This window comes from Mesocricetus auratus, unplaced genomic scaffold, assembly GCF_017639785.1.
Source record: "Mesocricetus auratus isolate SY011 unplaced genomic scaffold, BCM_Maur_2.0 Super-Scaffold_100029, whole genome shotgun sequence".
NCBI lineage: Eukaryota > Metazoa > Chordata > Mammalia > Rodentia > Cricetidae > Mesocricetus > Mesocricetus auratus.
In genome coordinates, this window is record NW_024429210.1 from 13,316,101 (window position 1) to 13,342,042 (window position 25,942).

Below are 25,942 nucleotides of genomic sequence, written 5' to 3' on the forward strand. Positions count from 1 at the left end.
TTGGTTTGGTTTTGGTTTTTCGAGACATGGTTTCTCTGTGTTGTTTTGGAGGCTGTCCTGGAACTCACTCTGTAGACCAGAAAGATCTACCTGCCTCTGCCTCCTGAGTGTGCCACCAACGCCTGGCTCAAAGTGTTTTTATATACCTATTTTATATAGAGAGGTTTTTTTTGCCTTTTTCTGTACATAAATGCCTTATAAAAAGTAATCTTAAAATGACATTGTTTTGTGTTTTCAAAGTGACTGCCATTATTTCATGTAAATTAGGTTTTAAAGAAGTTGTCGACCATTCAAAAGACACAGAGAGCTATGAGTATGACTTGATTGGAGTGACTGTTCATACAGGAACAGCAGATGGTGGGCACTATTACAGTTTCATCAGGGACATAGTCAATCCACATGCTTATAAAAACAATAAGTGGTAAGTTTTAAATGTTTCTCCTTTGGTTTTAAAAATGTTTTCCTCCTGCTTTTAAATAAATAAATTATATATTTATTATATTAAAGTATATATGTTTATGGTAGTTCTTCTGATGAATTTTTTGTTTTCTGAAAACTCCCTATGAAACCAGGAAGCAAAAATATTAAATAATTAAACAAATGTGTTTGTGTATGTGTCTTGTCTGTATGGGCAGGCAGTTGAGTAGATGGATGCATAGAGGTCAGAGACCATCTTTTGAAAATTGGTTCTCTCATTTCCTCATGTGGGTCCCAAGGAATCCCGATTCAGGTTGTCATATTTGGCAGCAAGGTCTCTCTTTATAGCTTGGGCTGTCCTGGAATTCTTTGTAGACCAGGATGGCTTTGAACTGAAAAGAAAAAAAAATTTAATTGAAGGCAACTTTGAAAAAGTAGAAATCAGTTCTTAAATTTATGTATGTGCCTTAAATTTTGAGAATTTGATAAATGCCTTTCTCTGAAATATGAGCTTTTTATTAACAGTCTCAGGGATTCATAGACAAATTGTACTCACCCGATCTTAATTTACCTTTTTCTTTCTTACAGGCGCTCTTTACTGAATGCCTTCTATTTAGTGGCTACAGAGTGTTTTGTGTGCTCTTTAGAAGCTGTCTGCATCCGCTCTGTTGTGTTCACGCACCTCATTCATTCCTTCTACACACTCTTTTCATCAGTTAGCACCAGTCACATAGTGACTGTTTTCAGTCTCAGATGTCTTTAGGAGGTACCCTATGCATCTGGACTGAGTGTGTGCTTAGGCCTCTTCTAATTTTTGGAAACAGTATTTTGAAGAAAATACATAGCTGCTAGCTAACATTGTTCTACATGAAGTTAATTAGCAGAATAGTTGGCATTTAGCTCTTATTTCTGATTCTTTGAGACATCATGGCCAAATGCATCCTTTTTAAAAAATAGTTTCTGTTTGAAATTATAATTACATCATTTCCACTTTTCTTCCCTCCAACCTCTCCCATGTATTTTTTTTATCCACTTGCATGTATTTCCATGAGTATATTGAATTGTAAAATATATGAATTGTTCATATATTTTAAAATGATGTCTGTATCTTGGAGGATTATCAACATTTCTTTTTTGGTTTTTTTGTTTGTTTGTTTGTTTTGTTTTTGTTTTTACGAGACATGGTTTCTCTGTATTGTTTTGGAGGCTGTAGGTCCAGCCCGGCCTCGAACTCACAGAGATCTGCCTGCCTCTGCCTCCCGAGTGCTGGGATTAAAGGCTCAACATTTCTTAATCTTCCCTAATTGCTTTATATGTTAGATTTTTAACGTACTTTCTTTATTTTGTTAATATCCATTTGTAACTGAATCTGTCAGATTGTGTGTGTGAGAGCACATGCACTAGGGATGGAACCAAGTGCCTCATAGATGTGAGGTAAATATTCTGTCATTGAGCTATTGTCCTCAATTCAGATGTGTCAGATTTTGGGTGATTTTGGTAGTTTTAAAAATTTATACTTCCAATTTCTAGAAGAGTTAAAAAAATAAGTATTAGAATTTATCTCACCAGATAGTGTGACTAACATATCTAAGTCTTTTCTTAAAAATAGTAGACACTATACAGAGATAGACATCTATTACATATACATTTGATTGGTACCCTGTGCTTTATTGTAGGTATCTTTTTAATGATGCTGAAGTAAAACCTTTTGATTCTGCTCAACTTGCCTCTGAATGCTTTGGTGGTGAGATGACAGTAAGTTTGATTTAGTAAATGGTTTATGCCTGTCCAATTATCATAAAATCCAGTAGCAGACTCACTTAACATCTTTATACCTGCTATTATTCAATCTAAGATTTATTTGTTACGTGTTCACGCATATACAAGGCACTAAGAAATGTTTAAAAACTGTTATTTCTGCCTTCAACCATAGTTTGATAAAAATAGTAAGGTGATAGAAATTGAGTTACAGTTGGGTAATTACAATTAGACATACCAGCTATTCAAAAAGTTCAAAAAGAATTTACCCTTTGCTAACATAATCTGGAAGATCTTACACACTGAAGTTTATTTTTGATGATTTGGAATAATTATTTCTTCATTGCCCAGCAACCTGGGCCACAGTAGTTCTATGATAAAAAAATAATATTGTTAAATCTGTTACTGGTCTTACTGGAGTTTGCCTAAGGTGTGCAAGGACTTGGGGTTTGATCTTTGTACTACTACAACAATTAAATACTCGACATCCATGTACAATCATAGTTCATTCTTAGTGCTAAGAACTACAGTGTGTATTCTTTATTCCAAGCAGATGTAATTGGATCTGTGTAAGTTCAAAGCCACCTTTGTCTGCATAAGGAGTTCTAGGCCCGTCAGGGCTATATAGTAAAGACCCTATGTTTATAAAAGAAAAATGTTGTTTCAAAAGCAACTATTTAAAGCCAGTCCATTTCATAAACAAACCATAAGAATTTTTTTGGTGTTATTCATTTGTTCATTTATTTTTAATTTTAGTTTTGATTTCTCTGTGTTGCCCCGGGTCTCCTGGAACTCACTGTGTAGACCAGGCTGGCCTTGAACCTGAAGATCCACTTGCCTCTACCTCCCAAGTGCTGAGTTTAAAGATATTTGCCACCACTGCCTGGTCCAATTTTTTTTTTAATTTAAAAACCATGGCTATTATAACTTTATATAGAACTTTTTTTAACACAAGGTTTTCTTATTTTTGTTACTCTTGTCTGCAGTCTGAATGGATCTTTTAGTGGATAGTTTTGCAAATTTCTCTCTTGAATATTTAGAGTCTTTGTTTTCAAGAACTATGTTTCTGAATCTTACCATCATCATTAATTTATCCATAATACAGCAAGGCTGATTCCCTTTTTAAAAAAATTATTTTTCATTTCTTGTGTCACATACGTCTGCTAATATAATATACCCTTGTTTTCCCTATGCATTTAGAGGTAGCCTGGTTTTGGATTTTTGAGACAGGGTTTCTCTGTGAAGTCCTGACTGTCCTGGAACTCACTCTGTAGACCAGGCTGGCCTTGAAACCCATAATGTTGCCAAAAATATGCACATGATATTTAGTACTTATTTCAATGTAACCATATTCAGAAATATTAGGCTCATACCAACTATCTTGCTATGTTTTCACTTGTTTTGTTTTTGTTGTTACAGCAACATTGTTCATCATAATTTCAGCATCTTAAAAGATGTGTGCAGGGGTTGGAGAGATACCTCAGAGGTTAAGACCACTGGCTGTTCTTCCAGAGGTCCTGAGTTCAATCCCCAGCAACCACATGGTGGCTCACAGCCATCTGTAATGAGAGCTGGTGCCCTCTTCTGCCCTGCAGGCAGAACACTATATAAATCATAAATAAACAAATCTTAAAGAAAAGATGTGTGCAATGATGTTAGGATATGTTAGGTAAACTTGTGAAGTACATAGGACTTTTTTGGGATGGCTGATGTGGTTCAACCACTTTAATACTGTGATACATCTGTAGCTCTGGGTGAGTGGTTTTGTTATTGTTATTTTATATGGTGATATATTATTTATGGTTTATTAAAGCTTGCCTGAGAATTCAGAAAGCAACGTTAGCCTCAAGCTATAGAGATCAGGCATTGGTGGTACACACCTTAATCCCAGAATGCAGGATTGAAAGGTAGATGGATTTCTTTGAGTCCAAGGCCACCCAGATCTACACAAGAGTGATCCAGTCCTCACACAAAGATGATCTCAGTACCTGGGATCACACACCTCTAATCCCAGCACTAAAGGGGTATAAAAGACAGCAGGATCTTCAGTGGTCAGTATCAGGCATTCATTCTCCAGAGACACTGAGGATACAAAGACATTGAGAATCCTGAAGTTTTAGGATTCTCCAGCCACGCTGAGGAGAGCTTGGATTCTGAGATTTGGTGGAGCCAGGATCACCTTTCATTCTGAGATAGATAAGAGCTAGTGACCATCTTTTCTGATCTTTAGCTTGAAACTTCCAGTATTAATCTCTGGATCCTTTTATTTTTCATGCAACGTGTGTGCTGCTTAGTAGCAAGAGGTCCTAATACACATTAAACAAGTGCTACTGAACCACATCTCAAGCTTGTGTACATAGGATTTATATGAATGCACTATTGCCAAGTTACTTTGAAGTGTTACATAAGTGATTATGAAATAATGTATGTATAAATCTTGCTGAGTAATGTTTTTTTCCACAGACAAAAACCTATGATTCAGTTACAGATAAATTTATGGATTTCTCCTTTGAAAAGGTGATCATTTTTTCATATGTAGTAATTTAACAATGTTTTATATTATTTAATTTTAAATTTAATTTATCAAAAATTAAAATGTTTTCCCCTTGCTTTATAAAGACACATAGCGCGTATATGTTGTTTTATAAACGCATGGAACCAGAAGAAGAAAATGGCAGAGAATACAAATTTGATGTTTCATCAGAGTTACTAGAGGTAAATTAATTTGATTTTAGCAACAGTTTAAATTATGTTAGATGTGTATGCAATAAATACCTCTGTATAAAAGCATGCAGTACAGCATTAATGTCTGTAATCCCAATTAGATCTCAGCATTTTTACAAAATGGTTAAGACTATATTTGATAGATGAATGAAAATAATTATGAGGTTTTGGAGGAAATGGTTCAGCAGTTAAGAGTGCTTTCTGCTCTAGCCGGGGACCCAGCACCCTTGACAGGGGGTTCACAGCCACCAGTGACAGAAGCCCCGTGTCTTCCAACACCACCTTCTAGACTCTGAAAGTATTTTTACTTGTGCGTACACATTGCCTCCTTACACACACATACACACACCCGCTTTCCTGTCCCTCAAATTCTGTTAAGCAAAACAGAGCTTATTGGTATATTTAGTGACTGAAAGAAGACATGTTGCTGTGATATTTAGTGTTGATGAGAAAAGGCCAAACATGAGACTAAACAATTACTTATAGGGAAGATTGAAAAAAATACAATTTCAACATTTCAGCATACATCCTGTTAACTTTTAAATTCAGTTTTCTGGTGAAGTACAAAAGGATCATCAGGGATACAATGTCAGTGATATTTGCAGCAGAACTTTGACTGTGTTGTATCTAGGGACATACTTAGATCCAGGGCATAGAATTATGTCGAAGAGCCTGGCTCTCAGAAAGAAAAATGGATTTAGAAGTGAGACCATGACTGGAGATAAGGAATTTGGAACTGGACTTTGCTGCTGTGAAGGTTTTTAATAAGATAGGCAGAATGCTGTCATGATTCAGCATTGTAGACATTCAGGGTCTAGAGATGCACAAAAACTGTGGAGTACTAGGTATTCACTGTAATTTCCCAGTTACCTTGAACGATAGCAGGCGAGGAAGGTGGAGAGAGATAGGTGAATTTTGTTGTTGGAGAATTAGTTATACCATCAATTGAGAATGAACCTACCCACTAAATATGGTGGCATAAGCCTGTAATACAAAAGTGAAGGAGGGTGTGCAGAGGATCCTGTGATTTTAAGACTGGCTACAGTGTTAGATCTTGTCTCAAATATAAAAAAAGGAAAAGAAAATGAACACAACCGTTTCAAAATACATATAGAAGTGCAGGGCTAAAAAAGACATCTAGTAGTAATAGTATTTGAAACAGAAGCTTGTTCTTATATAATTTTGTGAGGCTCAGGACATGGGCTCAGTAGTAAAGCACATGCTTAGGATGCATGACATGAGGCTCCTAGCACCAAAATATAATGTTGTTATGGAGCTTTCTGAAAAAGGCTGGAAGCATTGATAGAATTTTCTAAGGAATGAGGGAACACAAAAATAGCAGCATTGTTCTACTTGGCCTAATATAAGAAACAGTTACACGTTTGTTTTATGGGCCCAGCATGATTCTGCTGCGCAGATCTGCTGGCTTCGGTTTGTTTTTAATGTCTAAGATCTGTGACAGGGTTTTACTGTGTAGCCTTGACTGTTCTAGAACTAGCTCTGTAGATCAGGCTGGCTTTGAACTCACAGAGATCTGCCTGCCTCTGCCTCCAAGTACTGGGACTAAAGGCTTGTGCTGTCACAGCCCAATTACTGCCATGTAATTTTTATTATCAAACTTAAATATACCCTACTCTTAAAACCTGTCTTTATGTAAATGTAGCATTTCTTATGTTTTCTTATTTTATGTATTTGCTCTTTAGACCAACTTTCAGAGCTCATACTTCAAAATTTTTATAAATAATGTAAAAACCTATTATTGATATAGTCAAGTAACTATTTTTTTAGAGGGCAAGTTGTGGGGCTGGATCAATGGCTCAGTGGTTAAGAACACTTGTTACTCTTTCAGAGGGAGAACCTGGGTTTGGCTCCCAGCATCCTCAAGTTAACTATTTGTAATTTTAGTGGCAAGAGTTCCAGCACCCTCTTCTGGCCTCCTAGCAAGAAGTACTCAAATGGTATACATACATGCATGCATATACACACACACAAAATAAGAGGGGGTTAGGTTTAGTAGTGACCTCTTTTTAAGATATTTTAAAACTTTTTGTGTAAAGGGAAGCCTTCCCGCCAGCCTGGTTCCAGAGCCGCATCAGTCCCAAATGAACACACAGGAGGCTATATTAATTATGAAGCTGTTGGCCTTGCTTGTTTCTTACTGGCTAGCTCTGACTTAAGTATTTATCCCAAAATTGTTAATCTAAGTATTTCTCTTACCGGAGAAGTTTCCGGGCTTCCTACCCCATGGTGGTTACATCTTGACTTCCTGTGTTTTTCCTACCCAGAGTCCTCCTGGATTCCTAGTCCCACCTATCTTGGTTTCCTATTGGCCAACAGTGCTTTATTGAAATATACACAGGACTTCCCTCATCATTTATGTGTGTGTTTTGCCTTCATTTGTGTGTGTGCACCATGTATGTACCTGGTTTCTATGGAGGTCAAAAGATACTTGGCTTCTCCAGAACTGGATTTATGGATGGTGATGAGAACTGAACCCAGTGCCTCACACAGACAACAAATGCTGTTAATATCTGAGCCACCTCTGAAACCCTTGAATTCCTCATACCTGGAAGAAAACAGTTTGTTACCTTTGTAGATTTATTGACTGTACAGTTTCTTGTTGTTAAATAGAATATTAAATATATTAAGTAGACTGCTCTCTGATAAATGCTAACTTTTTCCCCAGTGGATCTGGCATGACAACATGCAGTTTTTACAAGACAAAAACATTTTTGAGCACACTTATTTTGGGTAAGTTTGAATAAATTTACTCTTCTTCCTTACTTTCTATTTCTAAATAAAGTCCGCTGTAAGAATTTAAGTAACTGTTTTTAAATTTCAGGTTTATGTGGCAGCTATGCAGTTGTATTCCAAGTACATTACCAGATCCTAAAGCTGTGTCCCTAATGACAGCAAAGGTGATGACAAGCTTAGATGGATTTTTTAGATTTACTGCTTTGCCGTAATTCAGTCTTTTTTCTTCAATTAAACCTTTTTTTTTTTTTTACAGCTAAGTACTTCCTTTGTTTTAGAGACATTTATTCATTCAAAAGAGAAGGTATGTATTTTTGTCCTATAGATTTTTGTGTCAGTTATATTTTTTTTAAAGAAATAATGTTCGATGTCTGTTATCATTGATTTAAGTCTTTCCTGACTTTTTTCTTTGCACATTTTAGCCAACCATGCTTCAGTGGATTGAGCTACTGACCAAACAGTTTAATAATAGTCAAGCAGCCTGTGAGGTAAGATGACAACAAACTACACCACTTAAAATTCTCTAATTAGAAAGATTTTTTTTAATCTTAACTGAGATGATGCAGCAAACTTGTTTTTATCTGTTATGAGTCATAAAAGTTGCATGTAAGCCTGTTTGTAATATTTATCACTTAGAAAGTTATAGCTTATATTACAAATCTGTTATAAAGATTGAGTATTAAATGATTATCATGGTCTTGGATTTTCCCTTTAGTATTATACAGGTTTAAATAAGATTTCAGTCTGGGCGTGATCCTGCATAACAATAATCCCAGTACACAGATGGGGATAATCATGAGTTAAGGCCAGTCTCATAAACACCAGTGCACATAGAATATAATGTGTATGCATCTGTGTGTGTGTGTGTGTGTGTGTGTACATACGTACATAAAAGCATACGAACAATGAGTTTAGGGTCAGCCTGATTTATGTAGTAAGATTGCCTCCCAAAAAGAGAGCTGTCTTTTTCTATCCCTGCAGTCCTGGTGTTAAGGTCTGTACCCCCACCATGCCTGGCTAATACTTGTTTTTGGAATTCAAGGCCTTATATGCTATAGAGATGTTATGCCACTAAGCTAAACTCTCATCCCCACATAATTTTTTACCCATTTTTGTCTAGTTTGATTTGTGCTTGGAAGTATAATTGGTAAATACAAAATATGCACAATTAAGATGTGTTATGATACATATGTACATTGTAAAATATTTATCACAATCAAATTAGTAAATTGATGACCATGTAGATACTATATGTGTTGTGTGTGAATGAAGATACTTTCGATAGACTCTCAGCCTGTTCAAGTAAAGCATTCAGGGTTGATGTGGTACCAGTTATGCTGTGTGTAGTATCTCTAGAATTATTCCTCCTGTAATCAAAACTTTGCTCACTTGAACCAAAATCTTTACATTTTTCCTCACTTAACTTGTTTTATTTACTTGATTGATTGATTGTTTTTTTTTTCTGTTTATCTTTTGCTGGTTTTGAACTAAAGGCAATCATACTTGGATTACAGGTGTGCACCACCACACTGAGCTCATAACTACTTTGAATTTTCATATGTAATAATATATTTAAGAGCTAGCAAGATGGCTAATAGCATCTTACTGCACAAACGTCAGGACCTGAATTCAGTCCCTAGAAACCACATAAAGATGGAAGAAGAGAACCTTCTCCTGAGCCCATCTTACTCCCACATGTCTGCACGCATACATACATGCAGAATGGCCCTCTTCCAGAGGACCTGGGTTCAAATCTCAGCACTCAAGTGACAGCTCACAGTCATCTGTAACTCCAGGATCTGACACCTTCGCACAGACGTACATGCTGGCAAGACATGAGTGCACTTAGCATAATATGTTATTAACAACCAAAACAGCATTAGCCATCCTTGCAATGCGAGGTTTTGGTTCTTTTTCAATCATGGAAAATGGTGGCATAGTGCATAAAAGATGAAATTAGTTGAAGATTTTTGCCTGTAATTTTAGCTTTTAGTATTACAAAAAGAGAACCATCATCAGAAATTTCATAAAATTTTTAAATAAAATAGGGGAAAAGCCGAATAAAAGGTTGCTTTGCCTGCTACCCAACTTCCACAAAGTAATTTCCCCTTCCTAAGCTCTGCTCTGGTCCCTTCTTTCAGCAGATATGCTTACAGGCCAACCTCAGAAAGCATATCTTTTGTCTTGTGTTTATCTAGACAGGGTTTCTCTGTCCATCCCTGGCTGCCCTGGAAGTTAGACCAGGGTGGCCTCAAATTTAGAGATCCACTGTACTCTACCACCTGAGTGCTGAATTAAAGGTTTGTGTCACTCCACCCAGCTTCTTATCTTTAATAATGTTCAGTATATATATCTAACAGATGAGAGTTAAAAAAATCTGTAACACTAATTCAATTTTTTTGACTAGAATTAAGCAGGGTTTCTTTTTGTTTGTTTGTTTGTTTTTTACTTTCAGCAAATTATTATTCTGTATTCTCTGTTGCCAACAAGCTGTTTTCACTTGATTTGAGTCAGTGTTCGGTTAAGGTCTACATTTTACATTTCTCTTAAATCTCCCTTCATCTATCACAGTTGCTTTCCTTCTGTCCTCATGCCCCCTTCTGTTCCTTTTCCTTAAGTACCTCAGATTGCCTTCTCGTCCAGTAATGAATTGACATCTGTGGAGTCCTATAATGAAGGAATCCTTAAGATGTTATAACAACTAGACAAGCCATTTTAGTAAGAAATTAAAATAATGGAATCATCAAGTAAATAGCCTTATGTGAATTTTGCCTCATTTAACTTAGCAAGTATTGTGTGAATATTAAATCATATTCTATTTTCTTACAGTGGTTTTTAGACCGCATGGCTGATGATGACTGGTGGCCAATGCAGATACTAATTAAATGTCCTAATCAAATTGTGAGACAGGTAAGGAAAGATACCTTAAAAAAGTGGCTTTCAGTTTATTCTAAATTTGCCTATAAATGACATTCAGGATAATTTGCAAAGCTCTGTCTCTACCATAGAAGTTGTTTGCTTTCGTTTTTCTCAGCACTTTTAACTCCAGCTGTCACTATGAAGTGACAGGAACGTTCTCCTTCATATAAGACCAGCTGTTAGTGCTGGCCTTTCTCATCCGCAGAGTCTACAAAGAGTATTGTAGTAGTCGGGCGGTGGTGGTGCACGCCTTTAATCCCAGCACTCGGGAGGCAGAGGCGGGCGGATCTCTGTGAGTTCGAGGCCAGCCTGGTCTACAGAGTGAGTTCCAGGACAGCCTCCAAAAGCCACAGAGAAACCCTGTCTTGAACAACCAAAAAAAAAAAAAAAAGAGTATTGTAGTGACCCACAGCATTACACGAATAGCTTAAGTGTATTCTTGTGCCGAAGTCTGACTTGCCAAGTGGATCAAAATTCTTTACACTTAAATCATTAGAAAATTTATTCAGTGGATATATAAACGTTGTTTATAGCCATATTTGCTGTATCAAAACTTTGCATGGAGTATGCCACTTGCAGTTGTTATTAAAGTGTAGCTCTGCCGGGTGGTGGCGCACGCCTTTAGTCCCAGCACTCGGGAGACAGAGGCAGGCGGATTTCTGTGAGTTCGAGGCCAGGCTGGACCGACAGCCTCCAAAACAATACAATTGGTCTCGTAAACCAAAAAAAAAAAACAAGAAGAAGTCAGCACATAAAGTGTAGTTCTTTTGGTGTAGAAATTAGCAGTATTCTGTGTAGTCAGAGACCTTTCTGGTAATGAGCTGTAGAAAATGTAGTCTTGAGATAAGTCTTCTGTAAAACTCACTGAGAAACGTCATCACCTCAAAGAATCTAATGGTGTTCCCCCATTTTGTCCTCATGTTCTCCACTCCTCATAACTACTGTTCTGCTTTCCATCTCTATGGATTGGCATGTTTTCAACATTTCATGTAGACTCATGGTGCTCTCTTTCAAGACTGACTGCTTTGACTTGATTTTTTTTTAAGGTCTGTCAATGTTAAAATGTGTCTGGATATAGTGGCTCATGCCTCTAATCCTAGCATTCAGAAGGCTTAGTTAGGATTACCGTGAGTTGAGAGCACCTGGGCTACAGTGAAAGTGCTCTTTCTTTTTCGGGGTTGGGGGGAGTGGGTGCTTTCGAGACAAAGTCTTTCTGCCTTTGGAGGCTGTCCTGGAACTTGCTCTTGTAGACCAGGCTGGTCTCAAACTCAGAGAGATCCACCTGCCTCTGCCTCCCGAGTGCTGGGACTAAAGGCACATGACTCCACCGCCTGGCAGTGAAAGTGTTCTTAAACAAAAAAATAGCCTATCTATACTTCATTCCCCACCCGCAGCAAATATTCCATTGAATAATTGGCATATTGTGTTTGTCTGTGCATTAGATGGACATGGGAGATTTCTAGGTTTTGTTTTATTGAGCAGAGTCTGCCCGGGAACTTACTAGGCAGGCCAGGCCAACCTGACACTTGTGGCAGTCCTTCTGTCTCTGCCTATGGAATCCCACTGTTATAGGGTGGGGCACCATATCAAGCTTTACTGCTGTTTTCTGACTTTTTTGGATGCGAATATAGCTATTTGTCTGAGATTTTGTTTTGATCAGTGTTTGAATTTTGGTATATACTTAAAAGTGGATTGCTAGTCACATAGTCATGCTTATATTTAATATTTTTCATTTTGCCACAGAGTCTGCACCGTTATATTTCCCTTAATGAATGTATGTGGGCTTCAGTTTCGTTATATCTTCCTCAACACATATATACCAGCCGAGAAGGTGTCATGAAGCTTTCGAGTTTGATACCTATATTACTGAAACAAATAGTTTAAGTTTTCTCTCTTATCATAAAACTAAATTTTTAATAAAGTAATTTTCTGGTTCTGGGAAGTTGCACCCAGGGCCTTGGTGCACAGTGAGATTCCTTCCACCTTTGAGCCATACCTGCATTCTCTGACTGTTACTACTTAAAGCTCAGAATGGCTTCGAATGTGCAGCACCCGCTTCTGCCTCCTGTGTACTAACATCCTAGGCGTGTTGCATCTGTCGTGTCTGTTCCCTAATGTGAGTTTCTCCTTTGAAGATGTTCCAGCGCTTATGCATCCATGTGATTCAGAGACTGAGACCTGTGCATGCTCATCTCTATCTGCAGCCAGGAATGGAAGACGGGTAAGAGACCCTTTTAGAAAATAGACTTTTAAAATACCTATAAGGAGATACTGGGCTATGCTACAACAATTTGTCTCTAATAATGTATGTCAAGAAAGGAACACTATTTGTTGAGTTTCTAATTAAGTGCCTCTAAGATTCCCAGCAGCCAACTCTTGTGTGGATTCATTGAGTCTCCATAATAGGAATATAACTACTTACATCATTGAAGTTGGTATTTGTTTTCACAAAATTAAAGGGTATAAATTGGAGTTTTAAAAATTGTTCTCCTGGCATGGTGGTGTATGCCTTTAATCCCAGCACTTAGGAGGCAGAAGTAGGCTAATTCCTGTGAGTTCAAGGCCAGCCTGGTTTATAAAGGAATTCTAAGCCAGTCATGGCTATACAACCAGACCTTGTCTTAAAAAAAAAAAAAAAGAAAGAAAAGTGATTTTGCCCCCAGACAATATGTGTCTGCAGGTTTATCATATTCTATAAGGTATATTTGTTTTTTTCAGGTCAGATGATATGGATGCCTCTGTAGAAGATATTGGTGGTCGTTCTTGTGTCACTCGATTTGTTAGAACTCTGTTGTTAATTATGGAACATGGTGTAAAACCTCACAGCAAACATCTCACAGAGTATTTTGCTTTCCTTTATGAATTTGCCAAGATGGGTGAAGAAGAGGTAAGGCTAATTCTTATTCATTTGTTTGCTTTGAATTACATACCTTTTTTAGTATACCAATGTCTTTTATTTAAAAATCTAAATCTCTTGTTTTTAGAGCCAGTTTCTGCTTTCATTGCAAGCCATATCTACAATGGTACATTTCTATATGGGAACCAAAGGCCCTGAAAATGTAAGTACAGTTCTGTTGTGTGTCAGTGCTGCAGAGTTCGTGCTTCTGGTGGATCATACCATGCAGGGTTATGACAATGACAGTCCTGGAAACCCTTAAAGTTTCTTCTGTCTTCTTGTTAGGTTTATTGGTCTTGGTGCTGCTAGTTTAGTGCATATACCAAGTGGAAAACAAATTGAGTGTTAAGTTTCATCGGTAGGTGTGGACAAAGCAAATAGACTTCATCCTAGTTGCCGCAACTTAACCAATGCCTCCGTGAAGCATTGGACTCATGATTTTGGTGATTACTCTTCACTTTTTCATGATTTTTCCAAAAGTTTCAGTAACTGGTCAATATTAAAGCATGGCTGGATTTTTGTTTTGTGCCTGTGATAGCTATATTGGATTTTATGACCTATGTGTGGTATCTCATTCAACCCTTCTCATATCCTTAAGAGAGAAGTATAGTTTGTATCTCCATAACACAGATGAGGCAATTGAAGCTTAGAGAATTTCACTTGTTTTAAGTCACAGTAAGTTGGGCTTTGATCCATGGTCAGACTGCTGAGTGAAAAGTCTCTTAAAAACCATGGTGCTCTTGCTGGGCGGTGGTGGTGCACGCCTTTAATCCCAGCACTCGGGAGGCAGAGGCAGGTGGATCTCTGTGAGTTCGAGGCCGGGCTGGACTGACAGCCTCCAAAACAAGAAACCCTGTCTCGTAAAACCAAAAAAAAAAAAGAAAAAAAAAAAAAACCATGGTGCTCTCATAAAGTTCATGAGTTGGTTTAATTCAATTCCTGCCTATATGGCCACCTGTTTTGACTGCTTTTCTTCTTGTAGCTTTTCTTTTCCTTCCTCCTGTCTTCCCCCAGCCTCCTCCCTTCCCTTCCTTCCTTCCTTCTATCCTTTCTTATCAAGACAGGATCTTGTTATGTATCCTACCTAGACTAACCTCAGACTTAATAATCTCCTGTCTGTTAAGAGCCTGAATGAATATCTCTTTGAAATATCTACCAAATATCTTAAATTATCTAGAAACTACAAATTAAGATATCTTTTGTATATGTGACTGGCATTTTTATTCAGTAAGAAATATTGTTTTATTATATTCATAATTTTTTATCTTAATTAATTATCCAAATAGCTTGAATTCCACAAAACAAAAGTTATTAGTTTTGGGCACTATTGTTCTGTATAGTTCATCCAACTTATCTAAAAGTATCCAGATTATCATTTAGGCTGTATCCAGTTAGAGTTTGACCTGTGAATGTTTTTTGTAATAAATGGTCCTGCCATGTCTTTCTAATACTTAACATTGAAATAAGTCAGCTGTTTTCAGTATGATACTAAGAACAATAGCTTATTGAAATTGAATTTTGTTTCATTAGCCTCAAGTTGAAGTCTTATCAGAGGAAGAAGGGGAAGAAGAGGAAGAAGAAGAAGACATACTCTCTTTGGCAGAAGAGAAATACAGACCTGCTGCCCTTGAAAAGATGATAGCTTTAGTTGCTCTTTTGGTTGAACAGTCTCGCTCAGAAAGGTGAAATGTTTCAACATTCAAAATGCTTACAGCGTGTTTGGTTTTATTCTTTATACATAATTGTTCTATCACTTCAGTTTTTATTACATAAATCTTTTAAAATAATAATATCACTTCAACTCTTGTGGCTCACGGATTTCAATCCTTTCTATCTAAATCGTCTAAGTCGTGCTAGAAACAGCAATTGAAAGAAGTCTGTAGTGAAATATCTGGCCAAATTAAATGGACATTCATTCTTTATCCCAGCAACAATACCACAGGGATCTGCCCCAAAACAGAAAGATATATACGGGGAGGTATTTATTAAAATACTATTTCTAGTACCAAAAATTGGAGATGGCTAAATGTTCACCAGAAGGGGGCTAGTCATTGAAATATCAAGATATCCACTCAAGTCCACTATAGTTTTGTTTTTTGTTTTTCTTAATGAAATGTGTTAACACGTAGACATCTTTATTATGCACACATCCTCCCTTTTTCTCTCCTTCCTTCAAAAGACCAGGTAGGGAAGATTATATATAAAATGCTACTTTTAGGAAAAGGGAAACTAAGAAAGAGAGTGTATGTACATATAGCCAGTCCTCATTCATGAATTTACTATTTACAAAGTCACATACTTGATAAATTTATCTGTAATGCCAAAAAGTCAGTACTGTGAGGAGCTTTCAGTCATTCACAAAGACATGTTGTTCAGAATGGTGAAAAATTGGCGTTTCCTGCACATGCTTTCCCAGCTGAGGTCAAACAAGGCAGTGATCTGCTGTCTTGTTTTGATTTCCATGTTGTAAACAAATGTACTTTTCATGATGTATGCCACATTTAAAAAAATATTTGTGCTTTTTCTTTGGTATGTCACTGTTTAAATGGTTTCCAAGAATAGTGCTGAAGTCTGTTTAGTGTTCCTGAGCTTAAGAAAGGCTGTGATGTCCCCCAGTGGAAGTGAATATAGTAAAGTTGCATTCAGGCATGAGTCCAGTACTGTTGGCTGTAAGTTCAATGTTAACCAATCATACATATTAAATAAGGTGTCGTTAGCACAAACACCTGTAAAATATGGTATTGTATTGCTCAGTTGGTAACTGTGTGACAACATGTTCACAGGGGCCCAGTTCTGTTTCCTTTCTGTAGCAATGATGATTTGGTTTTTGGTAATTCATTGTTTGTACCACTTCATAGGATGTGACTATTCAAGTATCAAGAATTAACTATAAATCAAATCATCAATTAATAATACGGTTTTAAGAGAAAACAAGATTGCGGGCACAGAAATATGGAAGCTTGACAAAACCAAATGTTTTCGGTTTATAGCTTTAGCTTTCGAATCCTGTAAATGTTTTGTGTAATTATAAGTAAATATATAAGAAGCAGTATTTTACAACAGAAGTGAAAGTGATATAGCCACTAGAGAGGAATTAAACAACATGTTTGCTGTCAGTTTCTAACAGGATGTACATGAAGGACAAGAAGTAATTGCAAAATTATTTTAAGCTGTCTTAATAATCATGTTGCTAATATAATTAGAAATTACTCTGAAGGTTTTATGTGTTCAGGTACTGGGCATGAAACGAGTGAGAATCTTGGAATGCTTTTTGTTTTGTTTTATTTTAAGAAGCATAGAGATTAACTAGACTATTCTGGGGTCATGTACTCAACAGTGTACTTTAGGAGTTTCTGTTGCTTTTATGTTGAACAAGGTACATATCAAAAGTAAGAATAACTGTGATGAAATGTAAAACACATCAAGATGTTTACACTGATAAGCTCAGAATGATACCGTAATAGAAAATTTGAAAAACTTGTTGGCAACCTTTGACATATACTGAGAAAGCAAATCTTTTGAAACTGGAAAGGAAATGGTGTAAAGGATATGTTACTCTTACCTGCAAGAAATAAAAGTTCATGTCAACTGAGTGGTGGATGAGGGGAAGTTCATCAATACAGAGCTGTTTCATCTAATGAATGAGCAAGGAGTGTTGGAATTAGAAAGTCACTCTCTTGTGACGCTTCCAAGGTCATCACTGGTGGGAATGTCATAAAGACTAACCTTTCGTTATGTGTCTCCCTGAGGACAGTCCACATCACCACCTACAAATCCCTCATGAAAAAGTGAATAGATCTGGTCAAGTCTTTAGATCTGCCTACCATTGTACAGGAGCAGAGGAGTGTGCTAAACACCACCATCAGGATACAATTAGCAAAACGTAGATATTGGGATCGCTACAGGACAAACATGCTGCTTTCTTCAATGGATAAGTTGCAGTGAAGTGCCAAAGGAAACTAGTAGATTAAAAATTTTAAAGACATTAAAACCAATTGTAATAAAAGACTTTCATTCAGATCCAAATTGAAACAAATTAACTATAAAATATTTTCGACACCTTAGGAAATTTGTATTTCCTGATATTATAAGATAGTAAGGACTTGTTGATTTACTTTAGGCATGAATAATGGGGCTACGGTTACGTGGTTGTTTTTTTTTTTTAAATTTACCGGGGATGTATTAAAATTTATGGATTAAATGATAGGATACCTGGAATTTGCCTCAGAATAATGCATATAGAATGGCTGTTCGTAAAAATGAAACAGGATTGACTAAGATTTGGGTAAATTTGTGTGATGGGATACTTGGCACTATGCTTTTTGTTGTTGTTTTTTTTTTTTTCTCTAAATATATCTGAATACAAAAAGTTAAAGGCTTTATATTTCTTAGAATTTCATTTTTTTTTCAACATTTGTGTCAGAAAAACAGCTGTCAAAATGAAATTAGGCCCATCCTAGCATTTTAATATATTAATTCTATTGATCTAATGAATAAGATGGAAATAAAGTAGACTTGTTGGCTCCATGCTCCAGTCTTGGAAAATCACCTGAGATACTCAACAAGCAAACCTAGCCACCAAATACTTAGTCCCAGATTTTAGGGTGGCAGGTTGATATTGATTATGATAGAGTTGATAGGTTTCATGCATGTCATGCTGTTAATAGCTACAAAGTAGTACACATGGAAAAGATTTATTTCCACTAATATTTTCTTTTAGGCATTTGACATTGTCACAGACTGATATGGCTGCATTAACAGGAGGAAAGGTAATACCTCTACTAATATTAAACAGTTTAATCATTCTAAAAGTAATAATGTAACAATTCTTAAATGAACAAATTTTGTTCTTAACAGGGATTTCCCTTCTTATTTCAACATATTCGTGATGGCATCAATATAAGACAAACTTGTAATCTCATTTTCAGCCTTTGTCGATACAATAATCGACTTGCAGAGCATGTAAGTAATGAAAGCAGTCTTCAACTGTTTTGATAATTTAAAAAGAATATTCTGAAATCCTGCTTTTTCTGTTTCAGATTGTATCTATGCTTTTCACTTCAATAGCAAAGTTGACACCTGAGGTATGTAAGAGTTTTTTAATAATATGATTTTAACTAACAGTTAATTCTCCTTTTATCGCAAATATACTTTTCCAACTAAATACAAATTTATACATATAAATTTAGTATATTGGGGTGCTACTTTTTTTTTTTTTTTTTTTTTTTTTTTTTGGTTTTTCGAGACAGGGTTTCTCTGTGGCTTTGGAGGCTGTCCTGGAACTTGCTTGGTAGTCCAGGCTGGTCTCGAACTCACAGAGATCCGCCTGCCTCTGCCTCCCGAGTGCTGGAATTAAAGGCGTGCGCCACCAACGCCCGGCTCAGGGTGCTACTTATATGCCAAGCTTCAAAGTTGTTTGGCTTAAAGTTTATATCATAAGCTATCCAGGATTATGTATATATGTAGGAACATATGGATGGCAAAGCACAGAGTCATGAGTATTTTTATTAAATAGAAGCGTTTAGCAATCCCAGCACTTACGGGGCAGAGGAACATGGATCTGTATGTGTTGAAGCTCGTCTTTCTTTGTAGTGAGTTCTAAGACAGCATAGCTACACAGAGAGACCTTATCTCAAACCCCCCCTTCCCTGCTCTAAAAAAAAAGAAGAAAAGGTCATTTTTCATAAAAATAGAAGCCTTTAGCTACTTTAGTACAGTTCAGTATCAATTATTAGTGCATTCTTTAGGGATGATGTAGGGATGAGAAATTACTACATGAAGAAATATGAGGTTTTCAATAAAACATCCATGTTTCATTGATAAAATATTGAAAATTAGACAGTAAAAGTGAATTTCAGAGATTGCTTTTACAACTTTGAACTAAAGCAAATAAAGCATTTTCAAGTACACAGTATGTTAAGAATAGATTTGTGCTTTTACTACGAACAATGATAAATATGTGAGATAACATGTTAACTAGCTGTATTTAGCCATAACATAGTATATGTATATTTCAAAATACCACCAATACAAATATATAAAATGAATAGTTGTCAGTTTATAAACAGGAGTGCTAACTAAGCTCTGCCCTCTCAGCAGAGCAGATTGAAATGAGACTAAAAAGAACACATGTCTCAAAAGATGCATGTGTATTGTCTTACAGGCAGCCAACCCTTTCTTTAAATTGTTGACTATGCTAATGGAGTTTGCTGGTGGACCTCCAGGAATGCCTCCCTTCGCCTCTTACATTCTGCAGAGGATATGGGAGGTAAGTCTTGAAGTGTATACTCCAGTCTTTTATCGTCTCGGGGAGTTTCCTTTTGTTGTTTTGATTTCATGGTTGTTTTAAGTTTTTCTTTTTTTAGTAGTAATTTTACTTAAAGCAAAACAGAGTATAGCAAAATTGAGTGGAAGGTACAGATATTTCCCACCCACCCCTGCCTTCATGGGTTTTGCTTTTTTTAAATACTGCTACCTCCATCTTACGTTTCTGTTTCTTCTTATTTGGGTCAAATGACTTCAGACAGTATGAAGTTGTCATTAAGAATAATCTTCCTTGGGGGCTGGAGAGATGACTCAGAAATTAAGAGCACTGACTGCTCTTCCAGAGGTCCTGAGTTCAATTCCCAGCAATCACATGGTGGCTCACAACCACCTGTAATGAGATCTGGTGCCCTCTTCTGACCTGTGGACATACATGCAGACAGAACACTGTATACATAATAAGTAAATAAAGCTTAAAAAAAAAAAGAATAGTCTTCCTCAAGGAAAATTCCATAAAGCAGCTAGAAGCCCTAGAAATAAAAACCAAATGTTTTTAACAGTTGATACAGACAGAAGAAATGTCAAATACTACTTCTTTTCTTTCAGGGTCATTGCTGTCAGAACAGATTTCTTGGTAAGGACTGGAAAAGCTCTAGGCCAGGACTTAGCAAACCCGTTTTCTAAAGGCCAAATGCCAAATGTTTATAAAGTTTTGTAGATCACACAATCGGTTGAAACTGTTCAACTGTGCTGTTGTCTCCTAAAAGCCATGCATGAGGCAGTAAATAGGAGGCTTGGCAGTGTTCAGATAAAATGACAGAACAAGCAGCCATAGAATGTAGCCACTAGTTCAGAGATGCCATCCACTGCTTCATATGACTGTAATTCCCATTTCCCTGAAGAAGTCTCCGTAGCATTTCAGTGAGCTCTTTCGCATTCTCATGTGATAGTAGTAGTTTGGACATAGGCAAAGAAAAAGACTGATGAGGAACTCTAGGAAATTAGAAGGGCTTTCTCCTCCCTGTCCATGCTGGGGAGAAAATCCAGGGTTTAGTTCATGTGAGGCCAGTAGTCTGTCTCCAAGCCATATCACCAACTAAGATACGTTTAAATATTAATAAACTTGGCAAGCCCTAGGTTCTTTTAAATTGCGTGAACTAGCAAATTTTCCTGAGCTTTTCCTGCTCTTTGAGCATAGTAGGAAAACATGGGTAAAACTTGTATAAAAACTAGTTTAAAGAAAATGAAAAGGGTCTGGATAAATGACTCCATGGTTAAAAGCACTGGCTGCTCATCCAGAGGTGCTGAGTTTGATTTCCAGCAACCACATAGTGGCTCACAACCACCTATGGTAGGATCTTCTCCCCTGTTCTGGCTTAAAGGTGTGCACGTAGATAGAGCACTCATATATACATAAAATAAATAAATAAAATATTAAGAAAAATGAAAAGAAGAAAATATATTGGCCTGGAGAAATGGCCAGGTGGTTATGAGCACTTGTTCTTGTGGAGGACCCAGGTTCAGTTCCAAGCACCTACAGAGTGGCTCACAACCACTCATATAACTAGTTCCACTTACACAAATAAACGCTAAATAGAAAAGATTAGCTAAACACTTAATGACATTTAACAAAGGAGAGCAGAAATCACTTGCTCGTTCAGTTGCATTATGTCCTGTTTTTGTCATTTTATCCATAGGTTATTGAATACAACCCTTCTCAGTGTCTGGACTGGTTGGCAGTGCAGACACCCCGAAATAAGCTGGCACACAGCTGGGTCCTTCAGAATATGGAAAACTGGGTCGAGCGGTTTCTTTTGGCTCACAATTATCCTAGAGTCAGGACTTGTAAGTCAAATGTTTAAAATTTAGCCAATTATTTATTGTTTCAAACTTTAGGTTTGTTTTACTGTTTGTTGGTTGGATTTTGATTGGGGGTGGGGTAGAGGTAACTCAGTGATACTCGTTACTCTGTAAAGCTCTGAGAAGTAGCATAAAAGACCAGTTGTTTTGTTTGATACTTACGAGTATCGATTGTATTTTTGTTTTGTTTCTGTGTGTTACTTCAGAAAGTAGAAGATGAGAAAATCCTTTATTAAAGGTAACTTGATTCCAGGACAGCCAGAGAGGGCTACATAGTGAGGTCCCGTTTTGAAAAAAACAGAGTAACTCTTGAGAAGGCTAAGATAAAAATAGTAATTCAGACAGAAATCATGGATGTAATTATGAGAGTTAAGTAATACACAACTTTTGTGTACAAGCCTTTGGCATTCTTAGAAGACAGGTGGACATACCACAAAAAAGACATTTCATGAGATACAAAATTGTTTATAAACGATGTATTCACTTTTGATAGTTCAAAGAAATGAAATCCAAGTAATTAATTTTGGGAATTTCTTCAGTCAGTGAGAAGCACTTTTGATACCCACATGTTGTTTTCTAAACACCATTCCACAATAAAATACAGTTTGATGGCTTTAGAGAAGAGATTGATTTTAGGGCAGGTAGTAATCGTGTTGAGCTGTGCCTTAAGTGCAGAAGTACTCAGTGCGCTAAAGAATGTGGCCATGCCAAAGGGCCAGAGCACCCGAGAGAGCTCCCAGTGCCTAAAACCACAGCAGTCCCAGTAACAAATCATAGAACGCTCTGTGTCTGTGTTCTAATCCAGAGTATAAAGTGATATCTACATGTTCATACTGATTCCCAGCACCCATATGGACGCTCACAGACTCCTGTGAATCCTGTTCTGAGGGATCTGATACCCTTTTGTGGCCTCAGCTAGTTCACAGACATAAATGCAAGCAGCACACAGTTCAGCAAATAAAGATAAAGAAATCCATAAAAGAGAATACTGAGTAATTTGTATGTGCTCCCCAGGAGGTGGACCATAACTCCTGTTTTGTAGGAGCTTAGTGATGCGTGTGAAGAGTAGGCACGAGGAGTGTGAGAAGTAGTCTGACAGGAGTAGGATTACTATCAAAAGGCCCAGTTGGAGAGTAGGCCCTGACGTGCTGCTCTTCTTTCCCAACCCTGATCCTGAGCTAAACAGTCATACCATCATTCAACTTCGATTCAAGAGACACAGTGAACTACCTAACTGATACTCCACAACTACCAAAGTTACCCAAGACAAGGAGTCTGAGAAACTGTGAACCAAGAAGAACTTCAGGGGATATACTAGTTAAAAGTTATGTGTCCAGACAGGATCCTGGAAGCAAACAAAAGCAAAACAAAAAAACAAAAGCAAAAGGAGTGAAGTCTAAATTGTGGAGTAAATAGCAATTTGTCTTTGTTAGTTCCTTAGTCAGAATAATTTAGCATAATAATAGTAGATGCTACTGGTAGTAGAAACTTGGTGAGAGTTACATGGGAATTGTGTGCTCCCCCCTGTCTGAAGTCAGAGGTGTCTCTGAAAGCACTGAAAAGCAGTGGAGGTTAACTGTGGATGGGCATTAGTGCTCTGCCCAGAGTCTTGCTTTCTCCCTTCATGCTTTATTTGACCTCATAATCCCTTCAGTTTGTTTAGCCAGATGTTAAACTGATTTTCATGATAATACTGTGGAAATGAATTTTTCTACGTAATACTACTTTCACAAAACACCATAGCAGTTTTTGCCAAGATCCTTTAAGAATCCAGGTGGTGGTGGTGCAAATCTTTAATCCGAGCACTACAGAGGTAGAGGCAGGCAGATCTCTTTTGAGTTTGAGGTCAGCCTGGTTTACAGAGCAAGTTCCAGGACAACCAGTGCTACAAAGAGAAACCCTGTCTCAAAACAAAACACAACAGCAACAACAACAAACCCACCAAGACCCTTTAAGAACAATATGTGCCCTGTGTTAGGACTCAGGCATTACGCTGACCTGCCCTGTCACCTGGCAGAATGCACTTGGGCAGTACTCTGGTCAGCCCAGGGTTCCATGACTACTAGTATGGGGACAGGTGCAAAGGACCCCTTTATGCTCTCTCTTCTGTTCCTCTCTTTCCGGCTAGTTCCCCTGGGGAAGACAGGACTTCCCTGTCTCCCTCTTCTCTACTGTCCTCTCTCTGTCTCTTTTTACCTCTTTATCACCCTTCCCTTTCTAATAAAACTTCTCACTTAAGCTCTGTCTGCCTGGTGTGTTTGTCCCTCTGCCTCCGTCACCTTCCCCTGCCATGAAATCCTCCTCATGCTTTATCCTAACACTTCCACTTAAATTTTTAAAATATTTTTTATTTTATTTAAATTGAAAACAATATTATTTTACATACCAATCCCAGTTCCCTCTCCCTCCTGCCCTCCCATTTCTCTACCAACCCTCCCCCCTTCCACTCCCCAGGCAGTGTGAGACCTCCCACCCCTCCCTAAATTTTGTAATACCATTTCACGACTTGTATACAAGTCATTTGTCCAAGATGCACATGTCCGCTCAGTGTGGCTTCTGATGTGGTTATGTTATAGTCCTGTAGTCTCAGTGATAGGGTTAATGATATAGAGTCTCTTGAGTTGTAGTTAGCCTTTAGAAGACTGTTGGCAAAGAAGGCCAAACAGTTTCATTGAGAAGCACTTCCCCAAAGCAGGGAGGAGTCTGTAAAATGAGCTACTCTAGAAGACTTTAAAAGGACTGCGTATGTAGCTAGCGGTGCCTTTAATCCCAGGACTTGATGGACTGCAACAGCAAAGGGATATACAGAGCACCCTGGGCCACATAACACAACCTTCTCTCTCCCCAAAGAGTGGCAAGGGAATCTCAAGAGTTAGCATTCTACCAGTGACACACATACGTTTATATATTTGTTAAGTATGTTATATGACATTATCTTTAAATTACTACAAAATAACTTACTAGGATGTTTTTAAAGCAATCTTAAGACCTAAAACATTAAATGATTCAGTGCTATCCAGTACTTTATAGTCGGCCGGTTTTTTTGGTTTTTTTCTCTTTATTAAGTCATACTATTTCTTCTGAAAAAAATTGTAAGATAGGAGAATTCTACATTGTGTAAAAGCTGAACAAAATAGGTTGAAAACTCGTTCTGATGGCCAGTGCTTAGGAGATAGAGAAAGAGAATCAGGAATTCAGGGGTAGCTTGAGTAGCACGGGCGACTTCTTCTGGAGGGAGGGGAAACACAGTTTCTGTAATGATGATTATTGTTGCTACTTAAATACAGTGACAGAATAGAAGGAAGTTCTCTCTTCTGCACCAAAGGTAAATCAGAAGGATATTTAAAAGATGTCATGTCCCTTAATTTTTATTCATTTTTGTTGGTAAAAGGAAGAGTGGTTTTGTGTTTAATAACTGCTCTTCAGTCTACTGAAATCTTACAAGGATCTGACAGTTTTGTTTTACGTTTTATAGCTGCAGCTTATCTTCTGGTGTCCCTTATACCAAGCAATTCATTCCGCCAGATGTTCCGGTCAACAAGGTCTTTGCACATCCCAACCCGTGACCTTCCACTCAGTCCAGACACAACAGTAGTCCTGCATCAGGTCTACAACGTGCTCCTTGGTTTGCTCTCAAGAGCCAAACTCTATGTCGATGCTGCTGTTCATGGCACTACAAAGCTAGTGCCCTATTTTAGCTTTATGACTTACTGTTTAATTTCCAAAACTGAGAAGCTGATGTTTTCCACATATTTCATGGATTTGTGGAACCTTTTCCAGCCTAAACTTTCTGAGCCAGCAATAGCTACAAATCACAATAAACAGGCTTTGCTTTCATTTTGGTACAATGTGTGTGCTGACTGTCCAGAGAATATCCGCCTTATTGTTCAAAACCCAGTGGTAACCAAGAACATTGCCTTCAATTACATCCTTGCTGACCATGATGACCAGGATGTGGTGCTTTTTAACCGTGGGATGCTGCCTGCCTACTACGGCATCCTGAGGCTCTGCTGTGAGCAATCGCCTGCGTTCACTCGACAGCTGGCTTCTCACCAGAACATCCAGTGGGCCTTTAAGAACCTCACACCACATGCCAGCCAGTACCCTGGAGTGAGTACAGCTAACACTTTTAATCTGTTCCCTCAGCTTGGTTGGCAGTGACATACAGAATGGTCTAACTTGAATCATTCGCCATTGTTTTTCAATGCTGGGAGTTGAACTCAAGCTCATGTTCCTATGAGGCATGTGCTTAGCAACAGAGCTATACCCTTCTCCCAACAGCATAAGAAAATATAATCACTTATTTTGGATTTATATCCTGTGTGCATGGATGTTGGGCATGTATGCGAC

General features: G+C 37.5%; 1 protein-coding gene across 2 annotated transcripts in view; it reads left to right on the plus strand.

Moving 5' to 3' along the window:
* Window positions 1–25,942, plus strand: part of Usp34 (ubiquitin specific peptidase 34) — a 178,529-nt gene that overhangs the window by 126,929 nt on the left and 25,658 nt on the right. For both annotated transcript variants that reach the window (XM_040733172.1, XM_040733173.1), the window contains exons 50-68: window positions 268–421; window positions 2,094–2,172; window positions 4,639–4,692; window positions 4,795–4,890; window positions 7,586–7,650; window positions 7,742–7,817; window positions 7,910–7,957; window positions 8,076–8,141; window positions 10,483–10,563; window positions 12,708–12,793; window positions 13,291–13,459; window positions 13,557–13,631; window positions 14,999–15,150; window positions 18,189–18,237; window positions 18,326–18,430; window positions 18,508–18,552; window positions 19,632–19,736; window positions 21,430–21,577; window positions 25,068–25,702. In XM_040733172.1, the coding sequence (XP_040589106.1) occupies window positions 268–421; window positions 2,094–2,172; window positions 4,639–4,692; window positions 4,795–4,890; window positions 7,586–7,650; window positions 7,742–7,817; window positions 7,910–7,957; window positions 8,076–8,141; window positions 10,483–10,563; window positions 12,708–12,793; window positions 13,291–13,459; window positions 13,557–13,631; window positions 14,999–15,150; window positions 18,189–18,237; window positions 18,326–18,430; window positions 18,508–18,552; window positions 19,632–19,736; window positions 21,430–21,577; window positions 25,068–25,702 (2,288 nt within the window). The remainder of the gene's footprint in view (window positions 1–267; window positions 422–2,093; window positions 2,173–4,638; window positions 4,693–4,794; window positions 4,891–7,585; window positions 7,651–7,741; window positions 7,818–7,909; window positions 7,958–8,075; window positions 8,142–10,482; window positions 10,564–12,707; window positions 12,794–13,290; window positions 13,460–13,556; window positions 13,632–14,998; window positions 15,151–18,188; window positions 18,238–18,325; window positions 18,431–18,507; window positions 18,553–19,631; window positions 19,737–21,429; window positions 21,578–25,067; window positions 25,703–25,942) is intronic.